General features: G+C 52.6%; 1 protein-coding gene across 8 annotated transcripts in view; it reads right to left on the minus strand.

Moving 5' to 3' along the window:
• Positions 1–4,721: 4,721 nt before the first annotated feature.
• Positions 4,722–15,751, minus strand: part of PAX8 (paired box 8) — a 57,197-nt gene continuing 46,167 nt past the window's right edge. For 5 of the 8 annotated variants that reach the window (XM_082357841.1, XM_082357838.1, XM_082357842.1 and 2 more), the window contains 3 exons: positions 14,159–14,260; positions 7,317–7,403; positions 4,722–5,856 (listed from right to left, as the gene is read on the minus strand). In XM_082357841.1, the coding sequence (XP_082213967.1) occupies positions 7,317–7,403; positions 14,159–14,260 (189 nt within the window). In that variant the 3' untranslated portion in view covers positions 4,722–5,856. The remainder of the gene's footprint in view (positions 5,857–7,316; positions 7,404–14,158; positions 14,261–15,751) is intronic. The other 3 variants (XM_082357844.1, XM_082357843.1, XM_082357839.1) reach the window with 1 other exon arrangement.

Raw genomic sequence — 15,751 nt, forward strand, 5'->3', positions numbered from 1 at the left:
GGGCTGTTAGTGAAGCTAACTAAGGCCCTCCTCCCTGTAAAAAGCAAACACATCTAAAACAAACAAAAAGATTTATTTGTAAATGAAAGCGGTTCTCGTTCAAGGCCGGGCCCCCGGAGTTGGGGCAGCAGGCAGGGCTGTGTGTGTGATTGTGTGCACGCACGTGTGGGCTTGGGCTCTCATTACACGGGGGAGGGTGCCTTGGCCGGAGAGGAGGGGGAGGGGAAGTGGGGAGTCTCAGAGGAGGGGGGGGACCGGGAGGCGCGGCGGGGGGAAGGGTGTTGGCTTCACGCTGGTACTAGTTTGATTTATCCCTAATGAGTTCTCAGCACATGGCTGCTCCCGGCTCACTCCGGGGGCCAGCGCGGCCTCCCGTGGGCCCCAGCCCGCCCCCGACTCCACAACAGACGCCACTCACTCAGAAAAGAGCCAATTTCCACGCTGCACAGTCTGCTTCACTCAAGGGGAAATCACATTTCCCTGGGAGAGCCGGAGGCAGCGCTTCACTCCCCAGCCTGGCCGGCTGCCACCGGGTACAGATGCGGAGGAGCTGGGCCCTGACCTGCCTTCTCCCCCAAAACAAAGCCCCACTTCCCCCAGCCCTCGCCCCAAATCTCAGGGCAGCCTCCCAGCAGCTGGGGCTTAGCCTTTGCCGCTCAGCGAGAGAAGGAGGAAGGGTGACGTCCAGGGGCAGATGCTGCCGGGGCCGGGACCGGCCTTGCCTGCTTCCTCCAGCTTTGTCCAGGAAGCCGGGCACCTGGTTTGGTTTGAGGGGCTTAGAGATGTGGCGGTGGGCTTGCTGGTGGTGTGGGTGGGTGCATGCGCTCGAGCAGGGAGGAGTAGGGAATCGGGATCTGCCATCAGGAGATAAGGACCTCCAGCATCCGTGTCCCGAGAGCCCCCAAGAGCCAGAGGAAGAGAATAAAGTAATGAGAAGAGTAAGAAACCAGAAGGGATGGAAGGAGGGAGAAATGCTTCCAGCCTTTCCTGAGCAGACACGGGGAAACTCTAAGTACTCCCGAACACTCACCGGAGACACAAAGGTCTCTCAAAGGAATAATTGCTTCGGACTCAGCAGAAGAGGGAGTGGAATAAGAAATTAAAAGAGGTGGGAATGGACTTGAGGACACGGGGAGGGGGAAGGGTAAGCTGGGACAAAGTGAGAGAGTGGCATGGACATATATACACCACTAAACGTAAAATAGATAGCTAGTGGGAAGCAGCTGCATAGCACAGGGAGATCAGCTCGGTACTTTGTGACCACCTAGAGGGGTGGGATAGGGAGGGTGGGAGGGAGGGAGACGCAAGAGGGAAGAGATATGGGAACATATGTATATGTATAACTGATTCACTTTGTTATAAAGCAGAAACTAACACAGCATTGTAAAGCAATTATACTCCAATAAAGATGTTAAAAAAAAAAAAAAGAGGTGGGAAAAGGAAAGAGAAAGGAGCGAGGGAGAGAGAGGAGGCGGCCTTTGTGGGCCAGGATGCTTTCATCACAATCACAGCGGCAGGTAGCAGGCTGGGTCACTCCCTGTCTGCGGGTGTCACACAAACTGAGGCAGAGGAACAATCAGACCCCTGCGGTGGGAATGCTTTATGACCCTAAAAGTTGGAGGAGGGGTGGCCTGGGGGGACATTAAGGGTCAAGGATGGAGGCTCCCCCAGCACTCTCCTCCAGCCCCAGTGCTCCTTCCCGACCTGCAGGCTGACCTCTGGGCCTTTTATCCAGGACTATTCCCCAAGTTGGGAGTGTGTGGCAGTGCCCCAGGCGGCGAAATAACTCTGTCCCTCCCTACAAAGTGATGCGAGCCTGAGGTCTCTGTAGAAGCCTGGCCACATCCAGCTATTCAAGGACTTAGATTGGGATGCAGATTTGGCCTTAGATCAGGGGTCGGGTTGTGGCCCCAGCTCCTCTGAATGACCTTGAAAGATCAAGTCATCCTTGCTCTCAGTTTCCCCAAGGGCAAAATGGGGCCGATGTTCAGAATTGGAGACACAAACGGATGTGAATGAGTTTTGAAAACAGACAGAAACTAAGCCTATAGGAGAAGGGTTATTCTAACTTCTGAGGATGGGGGAGTTCAGGGAGGGCCAGGGAGGGAGCCCCAATCCTCCCTGAAGCTCAGGGCACTGACTCGGGACCCCGAGGTCTCCAGCCCCCTTGTCCTGTGCCCACCCCCAAAGGACGAGCCTTCGGAAGACTCTGGTGGGAAAAGTTGTGAGCATTTGGGGAGGGGGCCAGGAGGATGGTGAGGGCAGCGGGAGAGGGGAAACCTTCGCAAGCCCCTCACCTTCTCTGGCCTCCTACTTCCCCATCTGTAGACTGTGGCCACGCTCTCCTCTCACCTGAGATTGTTGTGAGGGTTGAGCGTGTGTCTGGCACACGACGGGCAGAAAGTACATGTTTTTTAGTAACAACCAATGCCAAGAATATTGGTGAAGACACAGGAGGGGCTGGCCTTGGAGCAGGACCCCCAGCTGCCCCTGCCTCCCCCCGCCGCAGGCCATGGGGTAGGGGCCAGAGGGTCACAGCAGCTCCAGCCCACCTTAGAAAGATGGGTTCTGCCCCACCTGGTGGGCCCAGGTAGGGTTCTAGCTGCTCTGTGTCTCCCAGCAGGAAACCCACCACCGTGCAGGGGCTGCCTGGCCCACACAGACCGCTGAGCTCCAGGCACCCTGGGCTCTCCTGGCCGATGCTAGGAGGGCAGGGGGCACTGGAGGAGGGTGAGGATGACAGAGCGGGGAGAAGGGCCTGGAAAGCTGAGGAAGACTCTCCACACAGGCAGTGAGAGGGATGGTTCCAGGGTGCAATGGGGGTGGGGCGTGGCGGGGTGGGTGAGGCGGGGCCCTCGCTGCCCTGGGAACACCTCGGGCCCAGGCTTCGTCCCCAATTCTCCTGCCAACACACGCACTACTCCCATATACCTTCAGAAAAACCAGGGCCCAACACCTGTCCTCCCATCCTTCCCCTCGTACTCCTTCTTCACCACGACCCCGTCATGTACCTCGCCAACTTGTCCCAACACCACCCCTGATGTCAGGGCACCTGAGATCATCTCTCTCCCCAAGCACACAGACGGCTATATTTTCCAAGCCCCGAAGGGGGACCTGTGGTTTGACTGTGGACAGAGTGTCCGGAGCGCTACTGGCCAGGACCTGCTGCACCTGGGCCATGCCACACACTCACCGACACCTGCTCTGAGCAGAGAGTCCTGGGGGGCTCAGCGCACCTCCGAGAAGGAAGGGGAGAGCTGAACCACGGTCAGCCAGCAAAAGCGCAGCCCAGGTCCCTTTGTCATCCAGGCCTTGGAGAGGCTGCCAGGGCACCAGTGTCCCCAGAAAGGGTTTGGCTGTGAATACGAAGGATCGCTCTGCAGGCCCTGGTGGGGCACCATCCATCTCAAGGTGATTCCTGGGTGGGGACTGTCTTAGGGCTCTCAGGAACCCAGAGGTTCGGGATCATGAAGAGCCTCAGATATAATGGGATGCAGTCCTGCACCATTGCTCGTGGCTGGAGGAAAATCCTGTTATTGAAAACTAAGCCTCATCTCAGATCCGCTCAGAAGTCATGGGGACTGGTCTTCTTTGTTGGGGGGGGGGGGTTCCACTCTGTCTATGCCATCCTCAGCGAGCATTCCTCGCCTCTCCTTTGGGAGGACCAGGGAGGTCAGAGGCCCATCTCTCAGCCGCTGCCCTCCCAGCCTGGGAGCCCCTGGTTGGGGTGCTAGTGGGGGTGAGGAAGCCCCTCCTCCACCTGACTCAAGCTCAGCTGTTATCTGTCCAGCTGTCGGCATTAATCTGGGCATCCTGCCCCCGGTTCCAGCTGGGTCCCTCATGGAGAGGGTCCACGGAGACACCAGACAGCTGTTGCTGGGCCAGGCACCCTCTTGGGGGTCAGAGACCTGGCAGTCACCATTGTGACTTGTTCTCTAAAATTTCACAGAAGAGGGTTGTCCTAAGTCCTTAGAGTAGCTCCCTCACCCCATCCTAGCCTCAGCTTCTTGACTGCACAGTCTTGCCAAATACTTAGGGACCAAACCAAAAAAAATTAAACTCTCGGTGGCAGTCTCAGAACCTCCCTTGGGTCTAGAACCCCCTGGCATCCCTGATGAGAGCCCTGTGCTGTTGGGTGAAAGTGCTGGACTTAAGGTAAGAGGACTTGATTGAATCTACTACTTCCTGCCTTGGGCAAGTTATTTCATTTTTTTTCTGAGCCTCAGTTTCTCCATATGTAAAATAGGGCAAATGGCAGCTTAATTTATGTGAGGCCCCCAGCCCGCAGAGCCCAGTAACTGTCTTCTCCCTTCCCTCCTCTCACACCTCAGGGATCCTAAGAGCTGTTTATGTGGACTCCAGTGTAGAGCTTGTTCCTGGATCTGCCACCAACCTTCCTGGCTGATTCTCTGGCTTCCTGTTAATAACAACAGCAACTACCTGTGGGGAGTCTGTGATTGGCCAGGCACTGCGCCACGTGCTTATTTTATGCTCGCATTTACTCAGAGTTGGCACAATCAAAGCTTGGGATACGTGATTTGCCCGTTGCTGAACACCTCTTTGGGGCAGAGGGCGAATGCTAAGTCAGGGGCTCTCTCTCTTGGGCATTCGTGGTCCTTTCAATGCCCGGCCCCAAAGTGAGTTCGCTGGCCACTGGGCTCTGAGGTTCTCTGGAGAAAACCGAGTCCTGGGGTGCCTCCTTCCCCAGCCAACCCCAAAGCTGGAGACCAAGAGTAATGGTTTATTGAGTCATGTGGCAATGGTGGGTTGTCTTTAAAAAAAAGAAAGAAGCGTCAAGGGGAGAAGCCCAACATGGCAGGGAGACAGTTCACTGAGAGGAAAAGGGCAGCGTGACTCAAGCAGAGCCTCATTTACAGTATTTACAGTCAGGCCTGGGGAGGGGAGGGCAGGAACGGTGGGAGCCAGAGAGGAAACCGCCATGGCTGGCTTTTGGGGGGGGGGGTTGTCTTAGGGTCTCTCGGGTAGCCGTGGGCTTGGCAGGGCTGTTGGGAGGGGGAGGCGGGTCCCCGGCCATTGTGCCTGGCTCTGCCCTGGGCAGGGCTGCACCCCACCCCCAGGAGCCCGGGGGCTTTGGAATGTCTGTCTCAAGCTGTAATAGGCTCAGCCAGGCTGAAGTCTGGCTGCCAAGGGGGCGGTTCCATGGCGGGGAGCACCTGGGATGGAGCTCCTACATTCACAGCAGCAGGTAAAAGGAAGGCGGATGACCACCTTGACCACCGGGTGGAGCTCCTGGTTGGCTGGACCCAGTGTTCAGCCTGTGGCCGAGAGGGAGGGGCAGGAAAAGCCAAGCAAGCCGCGCGGAGAAGGTGGTGCCTCTCAGGGCGGCGGTGTGGCCTGTGGGCTGGACGGAAGCGCTTACAGCCCACGGCTGCTAGAGCGTGTCGGTGATGGAGCCACAAAGGTGCCTCTGTGTGCCCCTGACCCCGTCGTGGGCCCCATGTGCCATCCCTCTCAAGCCTCTGGCTGTCCCCTCTTCTCTCCCCATTTCTCCTCCAATTTTGTCTCTTTGGAATGGGACGGTTCTGTCCCCCTGGGACTCCTGCCCCTCATTAAGGAGTCCTGGAGGACAGTGTGGTCTTCTCCAACGTCGTCCGGTCTCTCATGGTTCATTAAATCAACCACACAGGGAGGGAGCCGTGATGCTGGATTTGTGGTTATTTTTCATGTAATAAATAAAGATTCCTTTGTGTGACTCTCTGGGGCCCGTCCCAGGCCGAGTCCTCCTGTTGATCAGTCGCTCCCACTGTCCCCATGGCAACTACAGATGGTCAAAGGCCGCGGCAGTGGTAGGTGGCGCGCTTGGCCTTGATGTGGAACTGTAATAATACGGGGAACCTGGACACGTTCGAAAAAAGAACAACAACACTGCTGGTCAGAAGGGGAAACTGCACCACAGCCTCTCCCTGCCTCTGCCAACCTTTAAGACAGCACAAGTTAATCATTGACCCCTCGGGCCTATCTGATCATCAAAGATTAACTCCTCTCTGGCCCTATTTCCTCCTTCTCTGGACTCACCTTTGAGTTTCTGGCCAGAAGGAGAACAGTGGCTTCTTGCCCCTCCCCCCATGACTCCTTTGACCTTCAACACCCTTGTGTCAGGGAGAGGGCAAGAGAGAGCAGTTACATTTGGAACCCTGAAGAACCAAGTACACACGGGGAGATCACTGGGGTTTTCCCCGGCCTTGCCCAAAAGGTGTGAGGTCAGAGGATCTTCTTCTTGGGAAGCAGGGGGATTGGGTCCTGACTGGTCAAGGGGGATGCACATTTGAGGGCCTGCACCGGGCAGCTCTGCACACCTGCAGGATGGGCAGCCCGGGAAAGTTCCATGGGAAGGGCATGTCTCAAGGCCCTCAGCCTTTCCGGCTAAACTGAACAGAAGGGTGGCTTGAACTTATCTGGCAAACAGAACCCAGCTCAGCCAGCCTCCTAGTCATTTCTGGAACATCAGGAGGTAACAGGAGGAGAGGGGGCGTCTTGGGAATGGACGGTCCTGCCAGGCCTGCGACGGCGCCCTTGCGGTTGGCCGTCCTGCACTGCGGCTTCTGTCCTGTTCAGGTTTGCTCCGAGACCCTTAAGGCCATCCCTCACGGAGACTCCAGTGGGACCCCTCACGTTCCCCATTAAGGGGCCTGGTTTCCTGAAAAGCTTCTCTACCCAGCCCAGGCCCAGGGGGAGACAGGGACTGATGAGCAGCCCCACAGCTCACTCTCTGTTTCTCGATCCCGAAGGCTGTCCATATCTCAAGCCAAATAACGGGAATGCGGTGGAACAGAGGATTTCTGTGTAAGGGCCCTGGTGCTGAATCGTGAGTATTTCTGAGTCGCTTAGATGGTTAATGCGGGCAACAGGATGGCATTGTTTGCAATCAGGGTGCTTCCCAGCAGAAGGGCAGCTGGCACTCCCGCGGGGCGCCCCTGCGACAGCGTCTGCAGCTGTGGAACTCTAAGTCCCTGAAGGCAGAGAGTCCCCCTCCAAGACTTTTCTGGAGTCCACTCACCACTGCCCTCCCAAAGCCTGAGCCCTGAATCTTACACGAAACAAAGATTTAATAGACATGGCCTTGGGATGGGGAAGAGAGAGAGTGAGGCACGGAAGTCTCTCTTCCTTCTGCCTCTTCTCCCAGGCAACCTGGTACCCTGCCTTCCCTCTATCTGCTTGGATTACAGAAAACACCTGTCTTCCTGGGCCCTCCATCTAACTGGGGCCTCCCAGGTCTCAGACAACTTTCGGCTCAGCCTTGCACCCCAACCCGCCCCGCAGAGCAGAGGGCCTGGGCGGCCCCAGAGGCAACTTACTCAGCAAGCTGGAGTTGGGGAAGCGCCAGGCCTCGCTGTAGGAGGAGTAGGGGGTGTGGCCATAGGCGTTGCCAGAGTATTCGCTTCCTGTGGGAGGCACACAGGTGAGAGACCCATGAGGTGGACGCACCAATGGAAGGCTGGGGATGGGGGACAAGGGTCTGCAGGGATGGGGGACCAGGGTCTGCAGGGCTGGCATCGAGCAAGTCCTCCTCCATCAGTCCTTCGGGGGCCCCTCAGTCTGCATCATTTGGGGCAGTGCCTTTTCCATCAGGGACTGGAGGTACTGCCCCATCAAGATCAGCCCTCACAGGAACCCCAGGAGGTAGATGTTAGTATTGTGCCCATTTTCCAGATGAGGAAACAGAGGCTTGGGGATCTGCAGAAGCTCACACAGCTGGAGGGTTTGGTGGAATTTGGAAGCTGTGCTGTGACCAGGGCCCAGGTTCTAACCACTTCTGCTGCTGCCTGGACCTTCTGTAAAAAAGGTCTTTCCAGGAAGGGCCAATGGGAGTGAGAGGGGTTAGGGGTCATGGAAGGATTCAGTAAGGATAAGCTTTGTAGCCTCCCTAAATATGGTTTGTTAGGGAGGGGCGTGTGTTTGGTGGTGTGGGGGTTGCTGAGGATGAAGGGAAGGAGAGGGGAAGGCATCTGTGTCCTGGGACTTGCTCCATAGAGATGCTTGTCTCATTTCAAATCTGCCACTTCAAGCAAATTCAGTGCACGATTTACACAAAGCAAATCAGATCACCTCTTTCTGCGAGTGGATTCTTGGCTTCACCAAAGGAATTACTTATCAAAAAAATTACTTAAGAATTCCCTTAAATAACAAAGCAGACCACCACAATTACTGCTGGGGCTTGGGACGGAGCGTAAAGTTGGCAAAACACTTTCCCACACAGTAAGCCCCTTTATACTCATAACCTTCCGATGAAGTGCTCATCAGTAGCGCCAATTTATAGAAGAGGAAATTGGAGTATAGCATGAGTGAGTAGGGGGCCTGAAATCACACAGTTGGGAAATGGCAGAGCAGAAGTTGACCTGAGGGCTCTTAACTTGAAATTCCAGATCCTCCATTTATGTACTTAGCAGACGATTTCATCCACAAAGCCAGGTTCCCGCCAACCCTGAGCTCCGGTGAATCCACACCACCTTCCAGAATCTGATCTGCTGTTGTGAGCCTCGTGCTTTCTGTGGTTCCTTCCTGGTCTCCTTCCCAGGGTCTGGAAGAGAGGCTCGAAGCCGCCTGGCTCTGGAGCTGGCCTGCCTGGAGCCAAATCTCCATGCTCCACTCCCTAGCTGTGCAACCTTGGACAAGTCACTGAACCCCTCTGAGCCTTGGTTTCCTCATCTGTAAAATGGGGCAGGTTATTGTCCCTATCTCATGGGGTTTTGGTGAGGATTCAATTTGATAACACACGTCAAATGCTTATGAGCACCATGCTTGGAATATAAGAAGCAGTCAAGAAATGCCAGCTTTTATGATTTTCCCATTAGGTAGGTGTTAAAATAAAGCCCAGTAGAGCCTCACACCAGTCATCCAACCAGTGTTAAAGCCTGAGCTGGGGTCAGTAGGGGCTGCTTCTCTGCCAGACAAGAAGGCAATTGCACAGCAGGAACGGAAGCGAGGGGGAAGAGCCTGAAGCAGAGGAAGGTTACTGGGTCCTTGTCCAGGGAGTCAGCGATAGGCAGTAGTAACAGGAAGTTCCTTAGGGGCGGGGACTAAGTCTAACACAGGTCAGACTCACAACAAATACATGTATAAGAAGGGAGGGGAAAAAAAGCAAAGGGATAAATATAGAAAGGCAGAAACTAAGAAATGATCTCATCCAGGGATTTCCCTGGCGGTCCAGTGATTAAGTCTTCGCCTTCCAATTCAGGGAGTGTGGGTTTGATCCCTGATCGGGGACCTAGCATTCCACATGCCTCGTGGCAAAAAAACCAAAACATAAAACAGAAGCAATATTGTAACAAATTCAATAAAGACTTTAAAAATGGTCACATCAAAAAAAATTTTTTTTAATTAAATAAAGATAGTAAAAAAAAAAAAAAAGAAAGAAATGATCTCATCCAACCATTCATTTCACAAATGAAGAATATGCTGCCAAGAGAGGGACATTTGCCCAAGGCCACATGCTCCCTTAGAGCCTGCTAGGACCCTAGCCCCCAGTACTTTTTCTTGTATTCACAATGCGACCTGTCCTGCTTACTGCTGGGTTCAGCGCACCCTGGGAGAAGCCGATTCTACGTTGGTTGCCCACAACGCCCTCGGGCTTTGATCCCACCTCACCCAATGCCAACCTCAGTGGCTCCAAAGGACAGGAAGAGAGGTGGAAAATCCAATGTGTTTGCCCTCTTGCTGTGTTACTTCTTCGTGCATTCACTCACTCACTTATTCACTTATCCAACACACACTTACAGAGTACCTATCTGCTTCGGTCACTTAGAAGTTGGAGTAGGGTACGGGGCTCAGGAGGTGGTACACCCCCTGGGTGCAGCATCCTCCCACCATCAGATCTGTCAACCCACCTGCAGCCAAAGCAGATGAAATGTCCCTGCACCCATGAAAGGCCAACCCATCCTCTTTGCTCTGCATCCTGCCTCACTCCCCTTTCTGAGGATTTGGTCCCTACAGTTTATCCCTTCTCCTTACTCTTCATCAACGTCTCCCTTTCCAATTCATCACTCCCTTAGCCAGCATACATGCTCTGCCATCTTCTCTTTTAAAAATCCTCTTCTTACCCCACATTCCTTGCCAGCTACCAGCCCTTCTCTGCTCCATGGTCTCTGCCCTCACCTCCTCATCCCCCTCCAATCAGGCCAACGCTGATCTCTTCAAATCTCCACAACCTCTACCCCGATCACTCCAGTGGTCACTTCCGTGTCCATCACCCCCCTCAACCTCTTAGCCGACTTTGATTCAGTTCATCACTCCCTCCATGCCTTTGGGTTTCATGATGCCAATTCTCCTGGTTTGCCTCCTAACCCAAGGGCCTTTCCGACTCACTGGCCTTGCTCGTTCCTTCTCTGCTATGTCTCTGAATGTTGAAGAATCCCAGGGCTTCATTTGTGAGCCTTCTGTGATTTTCCATTCACTTTCTCTTTATAGTGATCTTGTGTAATCCCTTGGCATTAAATAACAGCTTGGTACAATGGCTGAAATTTATGCCCTAGTCAGGATTCTTTCCTGACTTCAGACACACATCATGTGCCTACTGATGTATTAAACTGGTTATCTAGGCGGTGTCTCAATCCTAATATGGCCCAATAGAACTCTTGACTTCCACATGCCGAATACTCTACCTCTTCCTCTTCTAACCTCCCACATATATACTTGTCACCACCATCCATGCTGTTTCCCAAGCCCCAAACCAGGGACTCATCCTTGTTTCCCCTGTCATTGAACCCCTACAGCCAATTCACTAGTAAGTGCTGTTGGCTCTACCACCAAAATACATCCCCAGTGTCTCTGTTCTCCTCCTTCCCTGCTACCTCCATGGCCCACACCACTGTTATGTCCTGTATGAACTCCTGCAACTGTCGTTCAATTGGTCAGTTGGTCTCTGTGCTTCCTCTTTTGACTGTCTACAATTTGTTTCCCCAGTGGCCTGAGTAGTTTTAAAATTCGACCCATCCACAAACAACATCTCTTCATTCTGTAGTGCTTTTCCCACTCACTCACTGTTCTTGGATAGTTCACCCTCTTTCTTTGTGTGATCATGCTAAACTAGTTCCTGCCTTGGGGCCTTTGCACTTGCTGTTCTTTTGGGCTGGGGTCGGTCTGCCCCAGTTTATCACTTGGCTGACCACTTTGAACACCTTCTCAGAGAGGCCTCTCCTGATCATCCCATCTAAAGTAGTTACCTTCTCTCCCTGTGGCTCTTTATTACATCATCCCATTTTATTGTCTTCCCAGTGCTTATCACTATCTGAAATTATCTTGTTTATTCATTCACTGACTTTTTTACTACACTTCTTTCTCCACTATTAGGCTGTCGGCTCCATAAATAGAGGGACCTGTCTTGTTCACTGCTATATCCCCAGCATCCCAAACCATAGATTCTCAACCACTATTTGTTAAGTGAAAAGTGGTGAATGGATGGTAGGATGCAAGGATGGTTGAAAGGGTGGATAACGGATAGATGAAAGAATGAATACGTGAAAAGATGTATGGAAGGATGGATAGAAGGATGGATGGATGAATGGAAAGGTGGATGGATAGATGGATGGAAGGAAGGATGGATGATGGAAGGATAGAAGAATGGATGGATGGATAGAAGGATGGATAGAAGGATGGGTAGATGGATGGGTGGATGGATGGATGGATGGAAGGAAAGATGGATGAAGGAAGGATGAATAGAAGGATGAATGATAGAAGGATGGAAGAATAGACGAGAAGAGACACGGATGTATGTAAAAATGTGTGTAAAGATGAATGGATGGAAAGATGGAGAGATGGGTGGATGGATCCATCTATCGGAGCTGTGGGTGCAGCTCCAGAACTGGTTAGAGGGTCATTAACTGTATCAGTGAGACAGGAACAACAGCAACAATTAGAAGACACAACAAAAGATGAATGGATAAGGGAAATCTGTGCCCTGATCTGGTTCCTATGTCGCTCTCCTATAACACATGCCATTATTTCTGGTATGGTGGGAAGCAGTGTGGTGTACTACGCTAGATTTGAAAGAATGCTAGATTTGAAATCAAAAAAACTGTGTTTGAACAACCCAGCCACTTAGTATGGTTATGACCCCGAGCACACTACTTCGCTTTTCTATGCTTGTTTCCTTATCTACATAAAACTAAGATCACACCAGCTTCCCAGTCTTATGGTGAGGATTAAATGAGAAATAAACGTCTACCTATGAATGGCCAGGCACACAGAAAGTGCCTGACAAATGATCTCTTCCTTCCTTCCACAATTGATTGAAAAATGTCATTGGTATGCCTTGCTTTGAGCATTTTGTATGTACCTAGCACACAGTAGGTACTCAAAGAAGGTTTGATTTTAATGGAAGGAATCTCGCTTCAGTCAACTAGGAGATTGTAACCACTGGTAAGAGATGGACACGAATACTTTTTCTACAAAAAAATTCCTTAAGAATTCATTTGCACCATGGAGTTATTAGGAACCAGGGATGCATTTAAATAACATTGCATTTTCTGAAAACTGATTTGCATGTAACTTACTGGGAGCCCATCCACCTTGCCAGGCAAGCCCCCTCTCGGAATTCACTTTGCAGTCCATGCTGTACTTGTGTTATTATTTTTTTTTTCCACAACACCCACTCAGGGTGAGGTCTTTATGGAAACAACCTGGGGGCCTTTGATGAGAGGCTCAAGCCTTCCAGCTACCTCACAGGTCAGACTCTGGGCCCCAGGAACCCCTTGCCCTGGGCCTGCCCCCGGGAATGATCCATAATTAAGAGAAAAGCCCTGTGCTTTATGTCTCCTCCTCCTCCTCTAAGCAGGCGGCAGGGAAAGGTGGAGAGGTTGGAAGGGGAATGGGGGGGAGCCGACTGGAGCCTGGGATTTTGATTGAGAGGCCCCATTATCCACACTCTTAAAAAAATAACCAAATCTTTTCCTTTTTTATCTGGACCAATCTCATTTCACGCTCCAGAAGAGGAAGGGAGGGAGGGAGGGGGTCTGGGGCCAGGAGGGAGAGAGGAGTCAGTATTCTGTATTTTCAACGCTGCATTAAGCACATCGCCAGGGCAACCAAGCAGCAACAAGTGCCAGCTCAGCGGGTTCCCAGGGAGAGCAGAGCCTCCTTCCCTCCCGCACTCCTCCCTCCCCTCCCTCTGCCCAGGAGAGCCCAGCCCACCTGCCTCGAACAGGGCACCCGAGTGGGTGGCTGGTAAAGAATAACCCCTGCCAGTGGGGGAGGGAAACAGGCCTGGGTGAATGCCTTGAGTCTCTGGAGTCAGAGCCAGAGAGGCTGGTCCAGGGTTGGCAGGAAGGTCACAGATGCCCTGATTGATCAGAGCCCCTTCCAGAAGCTCCAGGTCCTCAGGCCTCTCTGGGCAGTGCAAATGGCTCTATTCTACCCTATCCATCCTGAGGTCCTTCCTATATGTTTCCTAAAAGATTGAGACTCGCCCAGAGAAACTCTCATTGTCCTCACTTGTCCAAACCTTGATACCCCGGGTCACTGCTGGGTGATGACCACACTGGTGGACAAAGAGACCCCAATGACTGGCAGGGAGGATTCCAGGACAGTCCAAGTGATGATGGAGAAGTACTCCCAGCTCATCTCACACTTTATAGTACCTTTGGAGTTCTCAGGCCACGGGTCCTGCCCGTGCAGGGTTGAGTGAGTGTGAGGTGTGAAGAAGGATGTATTTCAACCATCTTCATCACCAACATCACCAACACCATGCAGACTCAGATTTTACAGAAATGGTAAACTGGGATTCACCAGAGTTAAATAACTGAGAGACCACGGGTTGCTCATAGGCTAGGCTTAGGTTTAGCTCACAGTGTTTCGATGGCCCCCAGCAGCTTCTCCATCAAGGCTCACTGAATCACTGGAAGAAATGGCAGAGTTCCGATTTGAACACCAGTCTGTCTCAGCCCCTCCCTTTTCATCATGGTGGGTAATACAGGAGCATCCGGGAAGAAAGGGGCTGAGCTGGAGAGAGTTACGGAGCCAGGACTGCACTGAAGTCTTTTCTCCAGGCATTTATAAGAAGATGCACCTCTCAGTCTATCCTTCCTTGCCCTTTGGGAAGCCTATGCGAGGGGCACACAGCTCACCTCTCGTCCCCTCTTGCTCCACCTGGGGCCACCACTTCTTCTTTGCAATGCTTCCCCTCCTGCCCAGCCCCTCCCCTTACCTGCCACCATGCCTGCGATGGCAGAAGAGGCATAGCTGCCCTGTCCACTGGTGGGGATGTGGGGTGGGTATCCAGGCAGCGTGGGCCCCACCATCTCTCGCCCTGGAAAAATACAGCAACGTGTCATCAGGTGGGCCATTGTGGGCTCCTGTACTCACTGTCTGGTTCCCCTGAGGCTCAGCAAGCCTTCCCTCTGCCATTCTCGCTCTCTCCCAAGTCATTCTCCAAACCCACTTCCTCCCCCGCCCTCCTCCTCCTCTGAGCCCAGGCTCCTCTCTCCTCTGCTGGCCTTGACGAGGCCACAGGCTCCACCATGCAGGGTGTCCTGGTAACTGCAGTCCTCTATTGCTCCCTGTTCTCCAATGATTTTATTTACACAAATCTCATTCATCCATAAAGATGTCATGGTACTGGAGGGAGGCTGAGGGCTATGTCTTCTGGGTCTCTGTGGTCTCCCATGGCATCCACATAGCAGCCGGCACAGCTTGACCTAAATAAATATGTTAAGAGGCCACTGGACTCAAAGCTCACATCTCCAGCTCCGAGGAGAACCAGGAACAAGGCCCTATGAAGGGATGGCAAAGGTGTGGCCTGTTGGCCCATCACTCTCCTTTTTCAAACCTGCGGCAGATATTGCTAATCAATCACTGCACTCTTTGCTGCTGAGCCAGAGGGAGGTTCCTGCTACTGGACCTGGCCTTTCAGGTGGATACAACCTAGCAGAACTGCAAGAGACGTGAAACATATTGCCTTTTCCTGACCTGGAAAGGAGATGTGGGCTGACAGACAGTGTTTACACATGCCCGTGAACCACTGACATCTGTCCACGCCATTCCTGAAAAGAACCATCTCTCTCTTTGTTTATCTATAATTTGTGGGTAATACTCTGGCCTTGGTGACACAGAGGCTGCTCTGTGAAGTCCTGATTTCCCTGGCTTTGCCTCTCTTCTACGTCAGGTAGTCAAACCTTCCCATTCTGGAGACCCCACCTGACCTGCTGAGTTTCTCTCCATCTACACCACGTGCCAACAACCACAATGCTTCACCCTTGTCCCTTCTTCCATTGCCCCATGTCCTGCAGGCCCATGAGATTCTGCCTCATCCAAGGATTCTTGGCCAGGTGACAAGACATTCTGTTCTGCCCAGGTCATGAACACTGTCCCAGCATATTTATGAATAACGCCCATTCCACTCTCAAAATGCCCCAGTTTGAATGATGAAATTATTTGGTCGTCCTAGTTCTTGGTGATGTTTACAAGGTTTCTGAACCTCAGACCTACTGACACTTGGGAAGAGATAATTCTCTGTGAGGGACTGTCCTGTGCATTATAGGATGTTGGGTCTACCCACTAGATGCCAGTAGCAGTTCCCAACCAGTGTGACAACCCAAAATGTCTCCAGATATTGTCATATGTCCCCAGGGGGGCAAAAATCACCTCTGAATGAGAACCTCTGTGTTAGATTATCACCATTACCAGAATGCCTTTACCTTTTCCACACTGGGGGCTACCTTCTCTCCTAGGACTTACATAGGCTCCCTGTGAGCCTCTGTCAACCAACTTACCAAGTCCACCCCCTCCATGGCACTGTTTG

This window comes from Balaenoptera borealis (assembly GCF_965194805.1).
Source record: "Balaenoptera borealis genome assembly, chromosome: 15".
Classification (NCBI taxonomy): domain Eukaryota; kingdom Metazoa; phylum Chordata; class Mammalia; order Artiodactyla; family Balaenopteridae; genus Balaenoptera; species Balaenoptera borealis.